The 18131-nt window shown below is 43.1% G+C and overlaps 1 protein-coding gene across 1 annotated transcript in view; it reads left to right on the top strand.

Annotated features, from left to right (window-relative positions):
• LOC111961707 (voltage-dependent N-type calcium channel subunit alpha-1B-like) overlaps positions 1-18131 on the top strand; it is a 235501-nt gene that overhangs the window by 19337 nt on the left and 198033 nt on the right. The window contains exons 3-5 of the mRNA XM_070442465.1: positions 739-1017; positions 2531-2636; positions 5683-5822. Of these exons, the coding sequence (XP_070298566.1) occupies positions 739-1017; positions 2531-2636; positions 5683-5822 (525 nt within the window). The remainder of the gene's footprint in view (positions 1-738; positions 1018-2530; positions 2637-5682; positions 5823-18131) is intronic.

Here is an 18131-nt window from a genome sequence, read left to right as displayed (position 1 = left end):
CACATCCATCCAGTCACTCACATCCATCCAGTCACTCACATCCATCCAGCTCCATCCGCAGAGCGCTCCTGAACTGGTCGAGTACCGATAGGCTAATTTTGGTCACATGCGCTGATTGTTAGGGACCAGTAAATCATTGGATCGGAGTCTCTGAATTGGTTGCGTTGTACAGACAGCGACCGATCAAGTGAGAATCAGGAGGAAACAACCCCGTAATAGTTCATTACTATGTTATTGGAATCGATAATTGACACTTGCAGACAAAACATAACTGTTTTGTGTACTTTTCTTTTCTTCTGGAGACTCAAAATACTTTTTCTGGGGTCTTTCAACTGGTGTTTCAACATTGACAAGATGTTGCCACTACCGAAAAGATACACGCGTGTGTTTCATTTCGGCATTTTTCCTGTCGTGGCTGCATGATCTATTTAGTTGGAGCAGGCTGATATGGATGTAATATGTGGAATGAATTGGAGAATATATCATTCGATAGGTTGAAGTGCATTTGGCACATATTGCGATTGAATGCAAACTTTATTTAATTATATTTCGAATTTCTTTGAGAATGGACAAAAAGGAAAGGATTTACACAAAGAAAATCGATGTATTTTCTTAAAACACAAGCCATACACTAATGCAAACCTGTGGTCTGGCTAAGTGTGTTTGTTGTGATGCTTCTGCCCTCCATTTCCACTGACACCAGTTTGGATTTTTATTGTTGGATCTGTGCGTTTCCAGAATGGCTCGCTTCGCAGAAGGTCTACCCACCCGCTATGGAGCTGGAGCAGGTGGAGGAGGCAGAGGTGCGCCCGGCGCAGGCAGAGGGGGCGCCCGGGCTGGTGGACCTCCAGGCGGCCAAAGGATGTACAAGCAGTCGATGGCTCAGAGAGCCAGGACAATGGCCATATACAACCCTAACCCGGTCAAACAGAACTGCTTCACTGTCAACCGATCCTTGTTCATCTTTCGAGAGGACAATCTCATTAGGAAGTATGCTAAGCGAATAACCGAATGGCCATATCCTTTCCTACCCAAAACCAGGGTACACATTGGTATTTGTATAACGTACATATCCTCATTTGACAAACACGCATTGGTAGATTTTGATTAAGAAACATGACACAGGGAGTGAAGTGCTTATATTTTATTTCAATGTTTGCTTTTACTGAACATGACAAATGTATGCCATTTGTCACCATTTCGAATCTCATCTGTAAGTGTACTCAATCGATTATTACATTATAGGAAGTATCCCTATTCTGGTGTAAACGATTAGTTCATTAAACATTTTGCTTAACACCTGGTACACCTGTCACTCAGTGTTCTGCCTGATTGGACACGAGAAAGGATTTTCCTCCAATAATAGTGTTAACATATACAGTTTAATGACTTGGCGAGATATCCTATGTACCGTGTACACACTCACGAATTGTGCACGACTGCTTTTTACTTCAAACATATTTGATTGTGATCCGCAATTGCCAACTACCTATTCGCTAGATTCAGTTTTCAGTTTCAATTGTAAACGAGCGAGTTTAATCTCTGCAATGTGTATGTATGTTTTTAGTTATCTCAGCGCTTGCTTCTCTTGGATTAGGGTTCGTTTTTTAATTCACCTCTGTATTCCGTCTCGTTTGCACATTGCCTGTTTGTTATCAGTGTCATTTCAACTGTTGCTGTTCACCGATTTGTCCGTTTCCATGGTAAGGTGAGCGAGCGCCCAGTGAGTTGGAGACCGCTGGCTCTGAGGTTGTAAAACGCCTCGCATAAAGGGCAGATTCCACCATTAATTTTTCGTATTTGTCCACTCAGTCGAGTAAGGCTCGTTTTGGCCTTTTTGCAAGGGCAAAGTGCAGTGTTAGGCTTCTGGCGGGCCCTGGGCACACGATTCTAGGTTGATATGTCGATGGGTCAGTAAATCCTTCCAATTCCTCCCCGACTCGCTATTCCACAAAGGCCTCCCCTCGCGGCGAATGACCAGAAAAAAATTGGTAGAATGATTCAACCATAGAAAACGGATTGAAATGCAGCCCAGGCTCTTAGCAACCCTGCATGGGCAGAGTATGGTCTATTGTTGTAGTGTGTGGGATTAGCCTACCATCTTTTATTTCTGTCCATATGTAGCCATGCTGTGTGAATTAGGATATCTTTTGGACTCCTGTTCAGTCAATGTCATTAATTGGTTAACTGAGCTCAATGAGTCAGTGACTTCCTAAAGCTGAATATATGTTCTGCTCTGCTCATCCAAATAGATCAATATGTTCTGTGGCACCTCAGGTGGGTGGTGGCAGTGGGACTGTTTTAGTGACGCTCATTGTACACAAACACTGTTGAGGCAACTCTCACCAGCCTTTACACAATTTGGGTATTTGCCTATTTTCTTTTTTAAATCTAGGTTATTCAATGTCAATACAGAGATATTTACCGCTATGGGTTAAGACTAAGATACTTACATGTCGGAGTTAGTGTTTTTTTTATTTTATTGTGCATGAAATTCTCTGTCATGGCTTGTGTTCCTTAACCTGCACACTCCGTTTGAGTACTTGATCCTGGCCACCATCATCGCCAACTGCATCGTACTGGCTCTGGAGCAGCACCTACCAGCCAATGACAAGACCCCCATGTCAGAACGTCTGGTAAGCCACTCATCACGCTGCGTCCCAAATGGATGGTTGTGTACCAAATGGCACCCTATTCCCCATTGTCTTCCGTCAGATGGTGTCATTCTAACACGACACGCAGGAGCCAGAGTGGACAATGTAAGGAATAGGATTCCATTTGGGACACAGCCTATGATAACGATACCTATCACACTTTCTATAACTTTACTTAGTGCTCCAATTTATATACTTATACAGTATTGTCTTCTGTTTGTTTGCTGTAAAAGTGTAGAATATGTATTCTTTTTGCTCATTTTGAGCTTTCCACCACTTGAACTCAGTGATGAGGCAGCCCAGTCAGCCCTAAACAACACCTCCCAGAGGGCCCTGAGTCCCAGACACACCTCCAGTACATGGGAGAGCAGCACCCCTTCCTCATTAGTGTCTGGAAGCATGGAGATGTGTGTGTCTCCCCCTCCTCCCAGGTATCATCCTGTAAGTCAGTTGAGCCTGACACTGAGCAGGCTTTGATCCCCCCCTTCTCCTCCACAGGCCCCTTGTTCCCCCGCCTGCTCACACGCGTAGCTTAAACCCCCGTTTGAACTCTGCCAGTCGAGTCATTAAACCAATGCCGTTTAAGCTGTGAAAAGCTTAAATGGTATCTTTTCACTTGAAGCTGTGAAAGAATGAAGCCGGAGGGGCTGCCACGTAGCCATTGAAGGATTGTGGTGCTGTTTCTCTAACACAGCGTCTTCAGGCAGGACACATAGAATAGCATTACATTGTTCAGCACTTAGCTCACAGATCGGTCTTAAGGATGTTTTGACTCTTGGGAGTCTGTATAAAATAGAGGAAAAGGCATAAAAGGCTCTGCTGCAACAGCTTGGCGAGATAAGGTTAATGACTCCCCTCAAATGCAGCCAACTGCTCCTGTTCTCAATTATCTCCGTAATTGTGATGTAACATCAGCAGTGGCGTAGTGGCACAAGAAAACACAAGGTACTCGACATCTGAGAAACTGATTAGTGTTTGAGAGAGAATATACAACTCCCCTCTTCCTTTCTCCCTCCTTCCACTCAAGAAGAAACATGGAATACCAGTGTCTTTTATGGTCCAGGGTGAATAGATTGAGGTGTGTCTGTTAAGTGGAGCTCATGATAATTGAACATTGTCAACAGGCGTTGTTGTTCAGATCCATAGCAGAGTTTTACCCTCATGGTCCCCTGTGATTTCCCCTCTGCCCCTCAAGAGGCATTTACTTTAGATGGAGTTTTCATTATTCATGAGCATTTGACATCTATACCTTATGTTAACAAACAGTCTACTGTACTACATAATGCATTTATGGATGGACCCTCCAGCCTAGCCATTATAAACTCAGCAAAAAAGAAACATCCCTTTTTCAGGACCCTGTCTTTCAAAGATAATTAGTAAATATCCAAATAACTTCACAGATCTTCAATGTAAAGGGTTTAAACAGTGTTTCCCATGCTTGTTCAATGAACCATAAACAATTAATGAACATGCACCTGTGGAACCGTTGTTAAGACACTAACCGCTTACAGACGGTAGGCAATTAAGGTCACAGTTCTGAAAACTTAGGACACTAAAGAGGCCTTTCTACTGACTCTGAAAAAGACTGATGCCCAGGGTCCCTGCTCATCTGTTTGAACGTGCCTTAGGCATGCTGCAAGGAGGCATGAGAACTGCAGATGTGGCCAGGGCAATAAATTGCAATGTCTGTACTATGAGACACCTAAGAGAGCGCTACAGGGAGACAGGATGGACAGCTGATGGTCCTCGCAGTGGCAGACCACGTGTAACAACACCTGCACAGGATCGGTACATCCAAACATCACACCTGCGGGACAGGTACAGGATGGCAACAACAACTGCCCGAGTTACACCAGGAACGCACAATCCCTCCATCAGTGCTCAGACTGTCCGCAATAGGCTGAGAGAGGCTGAACTGGGGGCTTGTAGGCCTGTTATAAGGCTGGTCCTCACCAGACATCACTGGCAACAGCGTCACCTATGGGCACAAACTCAACGTTGCTGGACAAGACAGGACTAGCAAAAAGTGCTCTTCACTGACGAGTCGTGGTTTTGTCTCACCAGGGGTGATGGTCGGATTCGCGTTTATCGTCGAAGGAATGAGGCCTGTACTCTGGAGCGGGATTGATTTGGAGGTGGAGGGTCCGTCATGGTCTGGGGCGGTGTGTCACGCATCATCGAACTGAGCTTGTCATTGCAGGCAATCTCAACGCTGTGGGTTACAGGGAAGACATCCTTCCTGCAGGCTCATCCTGACATGACCCTCCAGCATGACAATGCCACCAGCCATACTGCTCGTTCTGTGCGTGATTTCCTACAAGACAGGAATGTCCGTGTTCTGCCATGGCCAGCAAAGAGCCCTAATCTCAATCCCATTGAACACGTCTGGGACCTGTTGGATCGGAGGGTGAGGGCTAGGGCCATTCCCCCCAGAAATGTCCGAGAACTTATAGGTGCATTGGTGGAAGTGGGGTAACATCTCACAGCAAGAACTGGCAAATCTGGCGCAGTCCATTAGGAGGAGATGCGCTGCAGTACTTAATGCAGCTGGCGGCCACCACAGATACTGGCTGTTACTTTTGATTTTGACCCCCCCTTTGTTCAGGGACACATTATTCAATTTCTGTTAGTCACATGTCTGTGGAACTTGTTCAGTTTATGTCTGTTGTTGAATATTGTTATGTTCATACAAATATTTACACATGTTAAGTTTTCTGAAAATAAACGCAGTTGACAATGAGAGGGTGTTTCTTTTTTTGCTGAGTTGATAACGTGTTAGGATGAATGCGTTAATCTCACTGATTGAAAATGGTGTCCAAGATTACTGTTGGTCTTCTGGTGTAGGCTATGTTTTCACTTCCCCTCTTTACTTCTCCTCTTTTCATCCACGAAGAGAGGGTTCCATTCCTTGACCCATTCTCCACATGCTGGTAGAAAAGTAAAAGAAACAATCCCCCTTCTTTTCCCCCCTCTCTCTCTTCTGCCATGCTTAATTTCCCTCTCCCTTGTTCCCTGTCTCTCTCTGCAGGATGACACAGAGCCCTACTTTATTGGAATATTCTGTTTCGAGGCTGGCATTAAGATTATCGCCTTGGGCTTTGCATTTCACAAAGGCTCGTACCTCCGCAACGGCTGGAACGTAATGGACTTTGTGGTCGTCCTCACTGGGTGAGTCCTTGGCCTGCCTTGTGTGTTATGTGTGTGCTTATTTGTATGCGTTTTATGAATGTGTTTGGGGCACATTCCTTAGTGGTGCATTTGCCTGGAATTTGCCTTTTCCACTATTGCGCTATACTTAATGATTAACACTGTCCTACAAAGAATATTAATGCAAAGCAACCGAAAGTGACATTTAAATAAAAAATAATTCTGTTATACCAATGTATTGTCCAATTTTGCTCATGAAATTTGCTCATGAAAGTCTTTGTTTTGACTCTCCCTTTATGATGCAAGGGCTCAGTGGAAGCTCGAGGTAATAGGCTAACTCGGCCAAAGGTAAAAATGAGTAGAACATCAAATCAAATGTTATTTGTCACATACACATGGTTAGCAGATGTTAATGCGAGTGTAGCGAAATGCGTGTGCTTCTAGTTCCGACAATGCAGTAATAACAACAAGTAATCTAACCTAAAATTCCACAACTACTACCTTATACACACAAGTGTAAAGGGATAAAGAATATGTACATAAAGATATATGAATGAGTGATGGTACAGAACGGCATAGGCAAGATGCAGTAGATGGTATAGTGTACAGTCTATACATATGAGATGAGTAATGTAGGGTATGTAAACATAAAGTGGCATAGTTTAAAGTGGCTAGTGATACATGTATTACATAAAGAGGCAAGATGCAGTAGATGATATACAGTACAGTATATACATATACATATGAGATGAGTAATGTAGGGTATGTAAACATTATATGAAGTGGCATTGTTTAAAGTGGCTAGTGATACATTTTTACATAATTTCCATCAATTCCCATTATTAAAGTGGCTGGAGTTGAGTCAGTATGTTGGCAGCGCCACTAAATGTTAGTGGTGGCTGTTTAACAGTCTGATGGCCTTGAGATAGAAGCTGTTTTTCAGTCTCTCGGTCCCTGCTTTGATGCACCTGTACTGACCCGCCTTCTGGATGATAGCGGGGTGAACAGGCAGTGGCTCGGGTGGTTGTTGTCCTTGATGATCTTTATGGCCTTCCTGTGACATCGGTGGGTGTAGGTGTCCTGGAGGGCAGGTAGTTTGCCCCCGGTGATGCATTGTGCAGACCTCACTACCCTCTGGAGAGCCTTACGGTTGTGGCGGGAGCAGTTGCCGTACCAGGCGGTGATACAGCCCGACAGGATGCTCTCGATTGTGCATCTGTAGAAGTTTGTGAGTGCTTTTGGTGACAAGCCGAATTTCTTCAGCCTCCTGAGGTTGAAGAGGCGCTGCTGCGCCTTCTTCACAACGCTGTCTGTGTGGGTGGACCAATTCAGTTTGTCCGTGATGTGTACACAGAGGAACTTAAAACTTTCCACCTTCTCCACTACTGTCCCGTCGATGTGGATAGGGGGGTGCTCCCTCTGCTGTTTCCTGAAGTCCACAATCATCTCCTTTGTTTTGTTGAGTGTGAGGTTATTTTCCCTCACCTCCTCCCTGTAGGCCGTCTCGTCGTTGTTGGTAATCAAGCCTACCACTGTCCGCAAACTTGATGATTGAGTTGGAGGCGTGCATGGCCACGCAGTCGTGGGTGAACAGGGAGTACAGGAGAGGGCTCAGAACGCACCCTTGTGGGGCCCCAGTGTTGAGGATCAGCGGGGTGGAGATGTTGTTACCTACCCTCACCACCTGGGGGGCGGCCCGTCAGGAAGTCCAGGACCCAGTTGCACAGGGCGGGGTCGAGACCCAGGGTCTCGAGCTTGATGACGAGTTTGGAGAGACTATGGTGTTAAATGCTGAGCTGTAGTCGATGAACAGCATCAGTGATACAGCACCGTTTTGGATGGATGTTCTGAGTGCCATAAGGTCAAAGTCTGGGGTCGGCTCTTAGTCCGGCTGTGCTGAGAGAGAGTGTCTGGCTGGCAAGGTGACACTAGCCAGTCAGAGGACTTTGGAGAGCAGTAATGACTCGGTCTCTGATTGAGCCCAGATGGGTGAGAGGGTAGAGCTACTGTAACTATGTGGAGCAGTGATGCGGTACCAACACAGTATAATCACCTCTGAGAAGTGGACCAGCCAGGTCATCAGCTATAATCACATCATCTCCGGGTGTATCATACTCCACTGCTATAGGGAGCCAGGCACAGGCCTACAAATGCAACACAGTCACTCTGTTACTGCTTTTATTTCTCTGTTGCTCTTGCCGGTGGTAAACGTTGCCTTGCTTTGTTCAATTTATGAGTGGCAAGTTATTGTGCCTGCTTGTTGTTATAAGTAGTTTGGATAAGATGTATGGTCTAAATAATGGCTATTCCGGAAAGTCAATAAACAAATAAATCAAGCTGCAAACTGAAGCTGGTAAGTAATGAAGAGTGAGAGAGTGGGGAAGGGAGTGGGAGAAAGTGTGGCTGTTGATGTAGTCTTCGTCTTGTCCCCCTCCCCTACACACACACACACCTCTCATAAGTCATCAGTAGCGTTATTTTATTTTAGAGAGCATTTGACATCTATACCTTATGTTAACAAACAGTCTACTGTACTACATAATGCATTTATGGATGGACCCTCCAGCCTAGCCATTATAAACTCAGCAAAAAAAGAAACGTTCTTTTTCAGGACCCTGTCTTTCAAAGATCATTCGTAAAAATCCAAATAATTTCACAGATCTTCATTGTAAAGGGTTTAAACACTGTTTCCCATGCTTGTTCAATGAACCATAAACAATTAATGAACATGCACCTGTGGAACGGTGGTTAAGACACTAATTTACTATGTGAAATGTCTTATCTTAGGCAGCCCCACTGTCTTTATAGCAAACAAAGCAAACAATGGCATTGAACTACAATGAATACAAATATAAAAACAACATGTACAGTTTTGGTCCGATGTTTCACGAGCTGATATACAAGATCCCAGACATTTTCCATGCGCACAACAAGTTCATTTTTCTAAAATGTTGTGCTGCTTGTGCTAGGGCCAATAAAAGGCCACTCTAACATTTGCAGGAATGTCCACCAGAGCTGTTGCCCGAGAATTGACCATTTCTCTACCATAAGCCGCCTCCAACATAATTTTAGAAAATGTGGCAGTACGTCCAACCGGCCTCACAACCGCACGCCACGTGTATGTCGATTGTAGGCGAGCGGTTTGCTGATGTCAACGTTGTAAACAGTGCCCCATGGTGGCGGTAGGGTTACGGTATGGGCAGCCATAAGCTACAGACAACGAACACAATTGCAATCTATCGATGGCAATTTGAATGCAGAGATCCCGTGACAAGATCCTGAGTCCCATTGTCATTCATCCGCCTCCATCACCTCATGTTTCAGCATGATAATGCACCGCTCCATTGCGCAAGGATCTGGACACAATTCCTGGAAGCTGAAAATGTCCCAGTTCTTCCATGGCCTGCATACTCACCAGACATGTCACCCATTGTGTGTGATGCTCTGGATCGACGTGTATGACAGCGTGTTCCCGCCAATATCCAGCAACTTCGCACAGCCATTAAAGAGGAGTGGGAAAACATTCCATAGCCCACAATCAACAGCCTGATCAACTCTATGCGAAGGAGATGCATGTGGCAAATGGTGGTCACACCAGATACTGGCTGGTTTTCAGATCCACTCCCCTACTTTTTTTTTTTAAAGGTATTTGTGACCAACAGATGCATATTTGTATTCCCAGTCATGTGAAATCCACAGATTAGGGCCTAATGAATTTATTTCAATTTACTGATTTCCTTATGAACTGTGACTCAGTAAAATCGTACATTTTTGCATGTTGCGTTTATATTTTTGTTCAGTATACAGCTCTGTAAAAAATTAAGAGACCACTGCAAAATTATCAGTTTCTCTGGTTTTACTATTTATAGGTATGTATTTGGGTAAAATGAAAATGTGTATTATTATATGTACTATTATATGTACTACCAAATTCCAAATAGAAATATTGTCATTTAGAGCATTTATTTGCAGAAAATGACAACTGGTCAAAATAACAAAAATATATGCAGTGTTGTCAGACCTCGAATAATGCAAAGAAAATAAGTTCATATTCATTTTTAAACAACACAATACTAATGTTTTAACTTAGGAAGAGTTCAGAAATCAATATTTGGTGGAATAACCCTGATTTTCAATCACAGCTTTCATGCGTCTTGGCATGCTCTCCACCAGTCATTCACATTGATGTTGGGTGACTTTATACCACTCCTGGCGCAAAAATTCAAGCAGCTTGGCTTTGTTTAATGGCTTGTGACCATCTGTCTTCCTCTTGATCACATTTGAGAGATTTTCAATGGGGTTCAGGTCTGGAGATTGGGCTTGCCATGACAGGGTCTCTATCTGGTGGTCCTCCATCCACACATTGATTGCCCTGGCTGTGGGACATGGAGCATTGTCCTGCTGGAAAAACAAATCCTCAGAGTTGGGGAACATTGTCAGAGCAGAAGTAAGCAAGTTTTCTTCCAGGACAACCTTGTACGTGGCTTGATTCATGCATGCGTCCTTCACATGCGACAAAAACAACAACACAGAGTTACACATGGGATAAACAAACGTACAGTCAATAACACAATAGAAAAATCTGTATACAGTGTGTGCAAATGGAGGAAGAAAATAAATGTTAACTATTTGGTTGTAATATCATCACCTCTTGAAGAGCATAGTCAGACATACAAATTTCAGTTTATTCCATGCAAAACAATTGCGCACATTTAGCTCTCAGTTATACAGCAAGTAACTGCATGCTTTTCATGATCAGTAAACATCAATTGATCATGTCATTTCAGATACGTAGGGCAGCCTCACATCTCTCAATATTGGCCACCATTTATTTGAGTGATATAGAAGTGAACAATACCTGAGTGGTTTGTTAATTTCCCATCTTTTGAGGGTTCTGCCTGTCAAGCAGCAGAAGAGCGCATTTGCCATGATACTGTTAGCTGATAATGTTTACTTTGCAAGCTACCAGTAACATGTTGTACAGTTGGCTAAACATATAGTGGTAAGTTGACCTAAATTTACTATTTTTTTCTCCAACCAATGTAGGCCTACCTAGCAAAGTTAGCTAACATGATCCCGTTTTCAGCATGGTTTGTAAATGTTTAATTACGATTGCTGCTGACAGACATGATATAGGCTACATTGATTGATTGAAGGACCACTTCAAATTGGATAGCTAGCTAATAACAGATCACGTAAATATGGCTAGGTAAAAAGCAAACTTTCAGGGGATAAACTAGATGACTATATCCAAATATTGTTTGATTTTCTTGCTATCTACGTATAGTGGTGATGATAGTAGTCCGACTGACAACTTTACCAGGATGTCAAGCTCTTTCCAAAAGCCTAATCTCTGAAGCAAGCTAAATTATGTTGTTTGCTTAGTTAGCTACATGCCAAATGGATTAGGTACCGTCACATATCTGAAATTACATGATCATTGATGTTTACTGATCATAAAAAACATGCAGTTACTTGCTGTGCAACTCTGAAAATGGGCACAATTGTTTTGCATGGAATAATCGGAAATTTGTACGTCTGACTATGCTCTTCAAGAGGTGACCGGGCTGCCAACTTTTGAAGAAAGCTTGGAGAGAGATTTGCTAAGAATGAAAATTGTTCCACTGATCAGAATAAATACAGTAACTAGATCATAAAATCTCCTGAAGACAAGATTACATAGATCTTCCCCTACACCGTAACCAAATCATGTTTCTATTAATTGCCTCCCCCCCTAGAATAAAACGTACAAACTGTTTGCCAAAATTATTTTCATAGTTACAAATCAGATCACCCTACCAAAATTCCCTGCTAAAACATACTGTAGATTTGTCTGCTGCCTTGTCATTGTCACAGCCTAAATGCTAATCACAAAATGAGGGGACTAATGTAAGTGTGGATTAAATCGACTTTAGTACATGCTGTCAAGACTGCATTCTGCAATAGGGATGGGAGTAACCGCAATCTAATTTTGTTGACAAAACAGTGCTGCCCAGTCGCAGCCGGCTGCGACAGAGCCTGGCCTCGAACCAGGATCTCTGGTGGCACACTGCGCCACTCTGGTGGCCCATCATTTTTTAAAGTTAACATGCTGACTATACAATGGACAAATTAGAAAAATAAATCGGTACTTTTCATTGAATGAGATATGAGGTCAAATGTGTGTTTCATGCCAATGCGTGAGAGTCGGCAGCTCTGATGATAACAAAATATACTGAACAAAAATATAAACGCAACATGTAGTGTTGGTCCTATGTTTCAAATCAAATTTTATTTGTCACATGCGCCGAATATAACAGGTGTAGACCTTAGTGAAATGCTTACTTACAAGCACTTTACCAACAATGCTGTTGTAAGACAAATAAGTGTTAAGTAAAAAATAGATGAGTACATTTTTTTTTTTTAAATAATAAAAGTAACAATTAAAGAACAGCAGTAAAATAACAATGGTGAGGCTATATACAGGGGGTACTGGTTCTGTACCTAGACTTGGCGCTCCGGTACCGCTTGCCATGCGGTAGCAGAGAGAACAGTCTATGACTAGGGTGGCTGGAGTCTTTGACAATTTTTAGGGCCTTCCTCTGGCACCGCATGGTATAGAGGTCCTGGATGGCAGGAAGCTTGGTCCCAGTGATGTCCTGGGCCGTACGCATTACCCTCTGTAATGCCTTGCGGTCGGAGGTCGAGCAGTTGCCATCAGGATGCTCTCGATGGTGCAGCTATAGATATTTTTGAGGATCTGAGGACCCATGCCAAATCTTTTCATTCTACTGAGGGGGAATCGGCTTTGTCGTGCCCTCTTCATGACTGTCTTGTTGTGTTTGGACCATGTTAGTTTGTTGGTGATGTGGACACCAAGGAACTTGAAGCTCTCAACCTGCTCCACTACAGCCCTGTCGATGAGAATGGGGGCGTGCTCGGTCCTCCTTTTCCTGTAGTCCACAATCATCTCCTTTGTCTTGATCACGCTGAGGGAGAGGTTGTTATCCTGGCACCACATGGCCAGGTCTCTGACCTTCTCCCTATAAGCTGTCTCATCGTTGTCGGTGATCAGGCCTACCACTGTTGTCAACGGCAAACTGAATGATGGCGTTGGAGTCATGCCTGGCCATGCAGTCATGAGGGAATAGGGAGTACAGGAGGGGCATGAGCTATAATAAAAGATTCCAGAAATTTTCCATACACACACATACAAAGCTTATTTGTCTCATATTGTGCAAAACATTTTTTAAATCCCTGTTAGTGAAGATTTCTCCTTTGCCAAGATTGTGGGTAAAAACGAATTCTGGTTGGCTGGCCCTGGCTCCCGAGTAGATGGGTCTATGCCCTCCCATGGCCACCCATGGCTGTGCCCCTGCCCAGTTACAGTGGGGCAAAAAAGTATTTAGTCAGCCACCAATTGTGCAAGTTCTCCCACTTAAAAAGATGAGAGAGGCCTGTAATTTTCATCATAGGTACACTTCAACTATGACAGACAAAATGAGAAGAAAAAAAAATCCAGGAAATCACATTGTAGGATTTTTAATGAATTTATTTGCAAATTATGGTGGAAAATAAGTATTTGGTCACCTACAAACAAGCAAGATTTMTGGCTCTCACAGACCTGTAACTTCTTCTTTAAGAGGCTCCTCTGTCCTCCACTCGTTACCTGTATTAATGGCACCTGTTTGAACTTGTTATCAGTATAAAAGACACCTGTCCACAACCTCAAACAGTCACACTCCAAACTCCACTATGGCCAAGACCAAAGAGCTGTCAAAGGACACCAGAAACAAAATTGTAGACCTGCACCAGGTTGGGAAGACTGAATCTGCAATAGGTAAGCAGCTTGGKTTGAAGAAATCAACTGTGGGAGCAATTATTAGGAAATGGAAGACATACAAGACCACTGATAATCTCCCTCGATCTGGGGCTCCACGCAAGATCTCACCCCGTGGGGTCAAAATGATCACAAGAACGGTGAGCAAAAATCCCAGAACCACACGGGGGGACCTAGTGAATGACCTGCAGAGAGCTGGGACCAAAGTAACAAAGCCTACCATCAGTAACACACTACGCCGCCAGGGACTCAAATCCTGCAGTGCCAGACGTGTCCCCCTGCTTAAGCCAGTACATGTCCAGGCCCGTCTGAAGTTTGCTAGAGAGCATTTGGATGATCCAGAAGAAGATTGGGAGAATGTCATATGGTCAGATGAAACCAAMATAKAACTTTTTGGTAAAAACTCAACTCGTCGTGTTTGGAGGACAAAGAATGCTGAGTTGCATCCAAAGAACACCATACCTACCGTGAAGCATGGGGGTGGAAACATCATGCTTTGGGGCTGTTTTTCTGCAAAGGGACCAGGACGACTGATCCGTGTAAAGGAAAGAATGAATGGGGCCATGTATCGTGAGATTTTGAGTGAAAACCTCCTTCCATCMGCAAGGGCATTGAAGATGAAACGTGGCTGGGTCTTTCAGCATGACAATGATCCCAAACACACCACCCAGGCAACGAAGGAGTGGCTTCGTAAGAAGCATTTCAAGGTCCTGGAGTGGCCTAGCCAGTCTCCAGATCTCAACCCCATAGAAAATCTTTGGAGGGAGTTGAAAGTCTGTGTTGCCAGCAACAGCCCCAAAACATCCCTGCTCTAGAGGAGATCTGCATGGAGGAATGGGCCAAAATACCAGCAACGGTGTGTGAAAACCTTGTGAAGACTTACAGAAAACGTTTGACCTCTGTCATTGCCAACAAAGGGTATATAACAAAGTATTGAGAGAAACTTTTGTTATTGACCAAATACTTATTTTCCACCATAATTTGCAAATAAATTCATTAAAAATCCTACAATGTGATTTTCTGGATTTATTTTTTCTCATTTTGTCTGTCATAGTTGAAGTGTACCTATGATGAAAATTACAGGCCTCATCTTTTTAAGTGGGAGAACTTGCACAATTGGTGGCTGACTAAATACTTTTTTGCCCCACTGTATGTGAAATCCATAAATTAGGGCCTAATACATTTATTTCAATTGACTGATTTTCCTTCTATGAACTGTAATTCAGTAAAATCTTAATTGTTGCATTTATTTTTTTAATGTTCAGTATAGTTAACATTTAACAATCCCTTTAAAGTTCATGCAGTTGTGAATGGTTTTAGCAGAGCTGTGGGTCTTCTTGCCCCCTAGCAGAGTATGTGATTGGAGCAGAGCTGGAGCGTGGAGTGGAGCTTGCTCAATTTGACTGGAGAGTAAAGCGAGTTTCCCAAAGGGTGGAGCGCCGTCCTTCCCAATGTCGCATCCAGCAGTGCTCCAGTAGCGCTCACTTCACGAGCTGAGGGCATGCCCGGGCCAGCATGCATTTGTAGTCTAGTTGTGTGCCGCTATAATCCTTTACTTTAGCTACTGTCATCTAGTATGCTAAATATTTTCATGGAGAATCTGATAAAACACACACAGATGAAAAATCAAGGTGACTCGCAAAGATCAGGAGGACCAAGAGCAAGAGATGCAGTGCAGTGATGTGTCCACAACTAAAGAATCATTGTGGAATCTGAAAAGACGGGTATCCCGAAAGAATGATGGTGTACTTGCACATGCTAACAAAAAGGAACGAAGTGGGTAGCTAGCTAAGTGTGTCATTGTAGCAAAGTATTTATAAACAAAAAATCAGATCTCTTAAAAGTTCCGTTCATTTTCGTTCTATTATCTGTACAATAGGCCATCAGTGATTTTGGCCCAATAGTGCTGGCATATTGCCTCTTTCAAGGAGCTTAACTTTTTGGTAGGGTTATTTTACCTAAACTCCTGTTTGGGCCTACCTGCAGAAAAATGTAAAATGAATAACTACGCATCCCTGCCCAGGTATTCTCCGCTGCTCTCCATGAGCCTGAAGCTACAGACTGTATTCAAAGGCACTGTATATGGAGCCTAAGGCATTTTTCGTTTAATTTGTAATGAGTTGTAAGTAAGTCATAACCGATATGTGCAACTTTTATAGACTAGAATGATTTAATACAACAAAATGTTGTTTGAATGCTGAGCGCTTAATGTCCCTGCCAGCCTAGTGTGTCACACTCGCAAATGTTTCACAATTTATTTATTTGTATGCACCAGCAGGAAAATCAAATGCTCTACACCTTATTGTGACGATGTATTGAAAACGACCTTTCAAATATTGTTATTCATTTTAACACAGACTGGGAGGGGTTATCCATTTCTGTCTAGTAATTTTAGAATCACCCAAGTTTGGTAGCCTATGCTGTTGGATGCAACACTTTCTGGCCATGGCTGTTCATGTGGTGGTTGCAATGTATCCATCACTGTCATCAAACATTCACCTGAACATTCTCATAAAAAGGTCTGCGGGAGAAGCGTTTGGTACAAGGACAGACAACATTTTTACATTCAAATCTGATTGGATACAGTGTTTGAATAGTGAAATATCCGACTCAATTTAACTTTTTTCTTCAGAAGACACTAAAACCGGGGACTGTCCCCAGGAGATTAGGGACATATGGTTGCCCTACCTTAAAATATATATGGTAATGATTGTGTTCCTTGGGACAGTGGCAGACTTTTTAATCTTTCTTGATCAGGCATCAGCAGCTGCTAATAAGATAATACATCTGCCCTGGGTGCCACAGGCCTAATCAATAGAGTACAGAGCCAAGAACACTGAAAACTGAAAGACCTGACCTGGAGCCAAAACAGCCAACCACAACTCTGGACCTGAGAGTATCCATGACATGTTGAAGAACGGGTATTTTCTTCCTTTAAACATTACATTTACAGTTCTCTGCTGCCAATGACTGGAACGAACTGCAAAAAATCACTAAAGCTGGAGATTCTTACCTCCTTCACTAGCTTTAAGTACCAGCTGTCAGAGCAGCTCACAGATCACTGTACCTGTACATAGCTCATCTGTAAATAGCCCATCCAATCTACCTCATGCCTCATCCCCATACTGTATTTATTTATTTATCTTGCTCCTTTGCACCCCAGTATCTCTACTTGCACATTCATCTTCTTCATATTGTAATTACTTCGCCACCATGGCCTATTTATTGCCTTACCTCTCTTATCCTACCTCATTTGCACATGCTGTACATGGATTTTTCTACTGTATTATTGATTGTGTGTTTGTTTTATTCCATGTCTAACTCTGTGTTATTGTATGTGTCAAACTGTTTTGCTTTATCTTGGCCAGGTCGCAGTTGCAAATGAGAACTTGTTCTCAACTAGCCTACTTGGTTAAATATTTGTATTTATTTTTTTAGTCATTTACCAGACGCTCTTATCCAGAGCGATTAGGGTTAAGTGCCTTACTCAAGGGCACATCAACAGATTTTTCACCTAGTCTTCTCAGGGATTCAAACCATCAACCTTTCGGTTACTGGCCCAATGCTGTTAACCGCTAGGCTACCTGCCGCCCAGTGTGTTACCGCCCGTCAAATTCACGGGTTCAATCCAATTTAAACTCAGTAACCACATTTTCAGAGAGGAGTACAAATCTTCTGTCGCTGCAAGACTGGATGTTGTGTTTTTGGTGTAGTATTATTATGAATTAATTATTTAACTAGCTGCACAGGAACATCAAATTACTTACTTAATTTAGAAATCTGGTTCACCGTTTTGATTGAAAAGGCCCCTTGGTCTATTGAATTTATAACAGATGATTAATCAGTTACGGTATGTGCTGAAGCACGGTGAAAAGGAAGAGAGCTGCTTCCCGTTTTCTTAGCACATGCATTTGATTGATAGCCAGCTTTTAATCACAGGAGAGTTATGTGAGATGTGTATGTGTTGACTGAGAGATGTATAATCGGCTGTGTTTTGTTTCCCTCTGAGTGCTTGCCAGGGCGGTGCTCCACTGTGCTCCTGTGGTTAGAGTGCTAGCTCCTCTCGTTCTTCATGCTTGGAGACATCCAGGCATCACTTTTATTGATCAAGGCCTCAGTTGGCCTTTTGAAGCCCTTAGCAACAGCATGGCAACCACAATCAAATGTTCTCGCGGTGAGGTCAAAGACTTCACTCTCTGCTAACTGTAAGCTACATGCAGACAAAACATTGGCAGTAGTGTTTGTCATCTGCGTTTGGGCTTGATGATCAAGTCGGACCTCTAAGTGTTATGAATATGAGATGGCTGTTGCTGACTTCAAAGTACTGCTTTCAATCCTTCACCCTTTCATGTGCCTTTTTCATGTAATATGGTCGGACCAACAATCGTGGGCTTCAAAGTGGCAGTAGAGAGAAGCGTGCTAGGGTCAGTCCTGTCTGTTTCAGCACCCAACAGCATCAATGAATCGTCCCTTTGAACCTCTGCCAAACTGTTACCGTATGTCTGGTACTT

This window comes from Salvelinus sp. IW2-2015, linkage group LG4q.1:29 (assembly GCF_002910315.2).
Source record: "Salvelinus sp. IW2-2015 linkage group LG4q.1:29, ASM291031v2, whole genome shotgun sequence".
Taxonomy (NCBI): domain Eukaryota; kingdom Metazoa; phylum Chordata; class Actinopteri; order Salmoniformes; family Salmonidae; genus Salvelinus; species Salvelinus sp. IW2-2015.
This window is presented reverse-complemented; position numbering and strand designations above follow the sequence as displayed.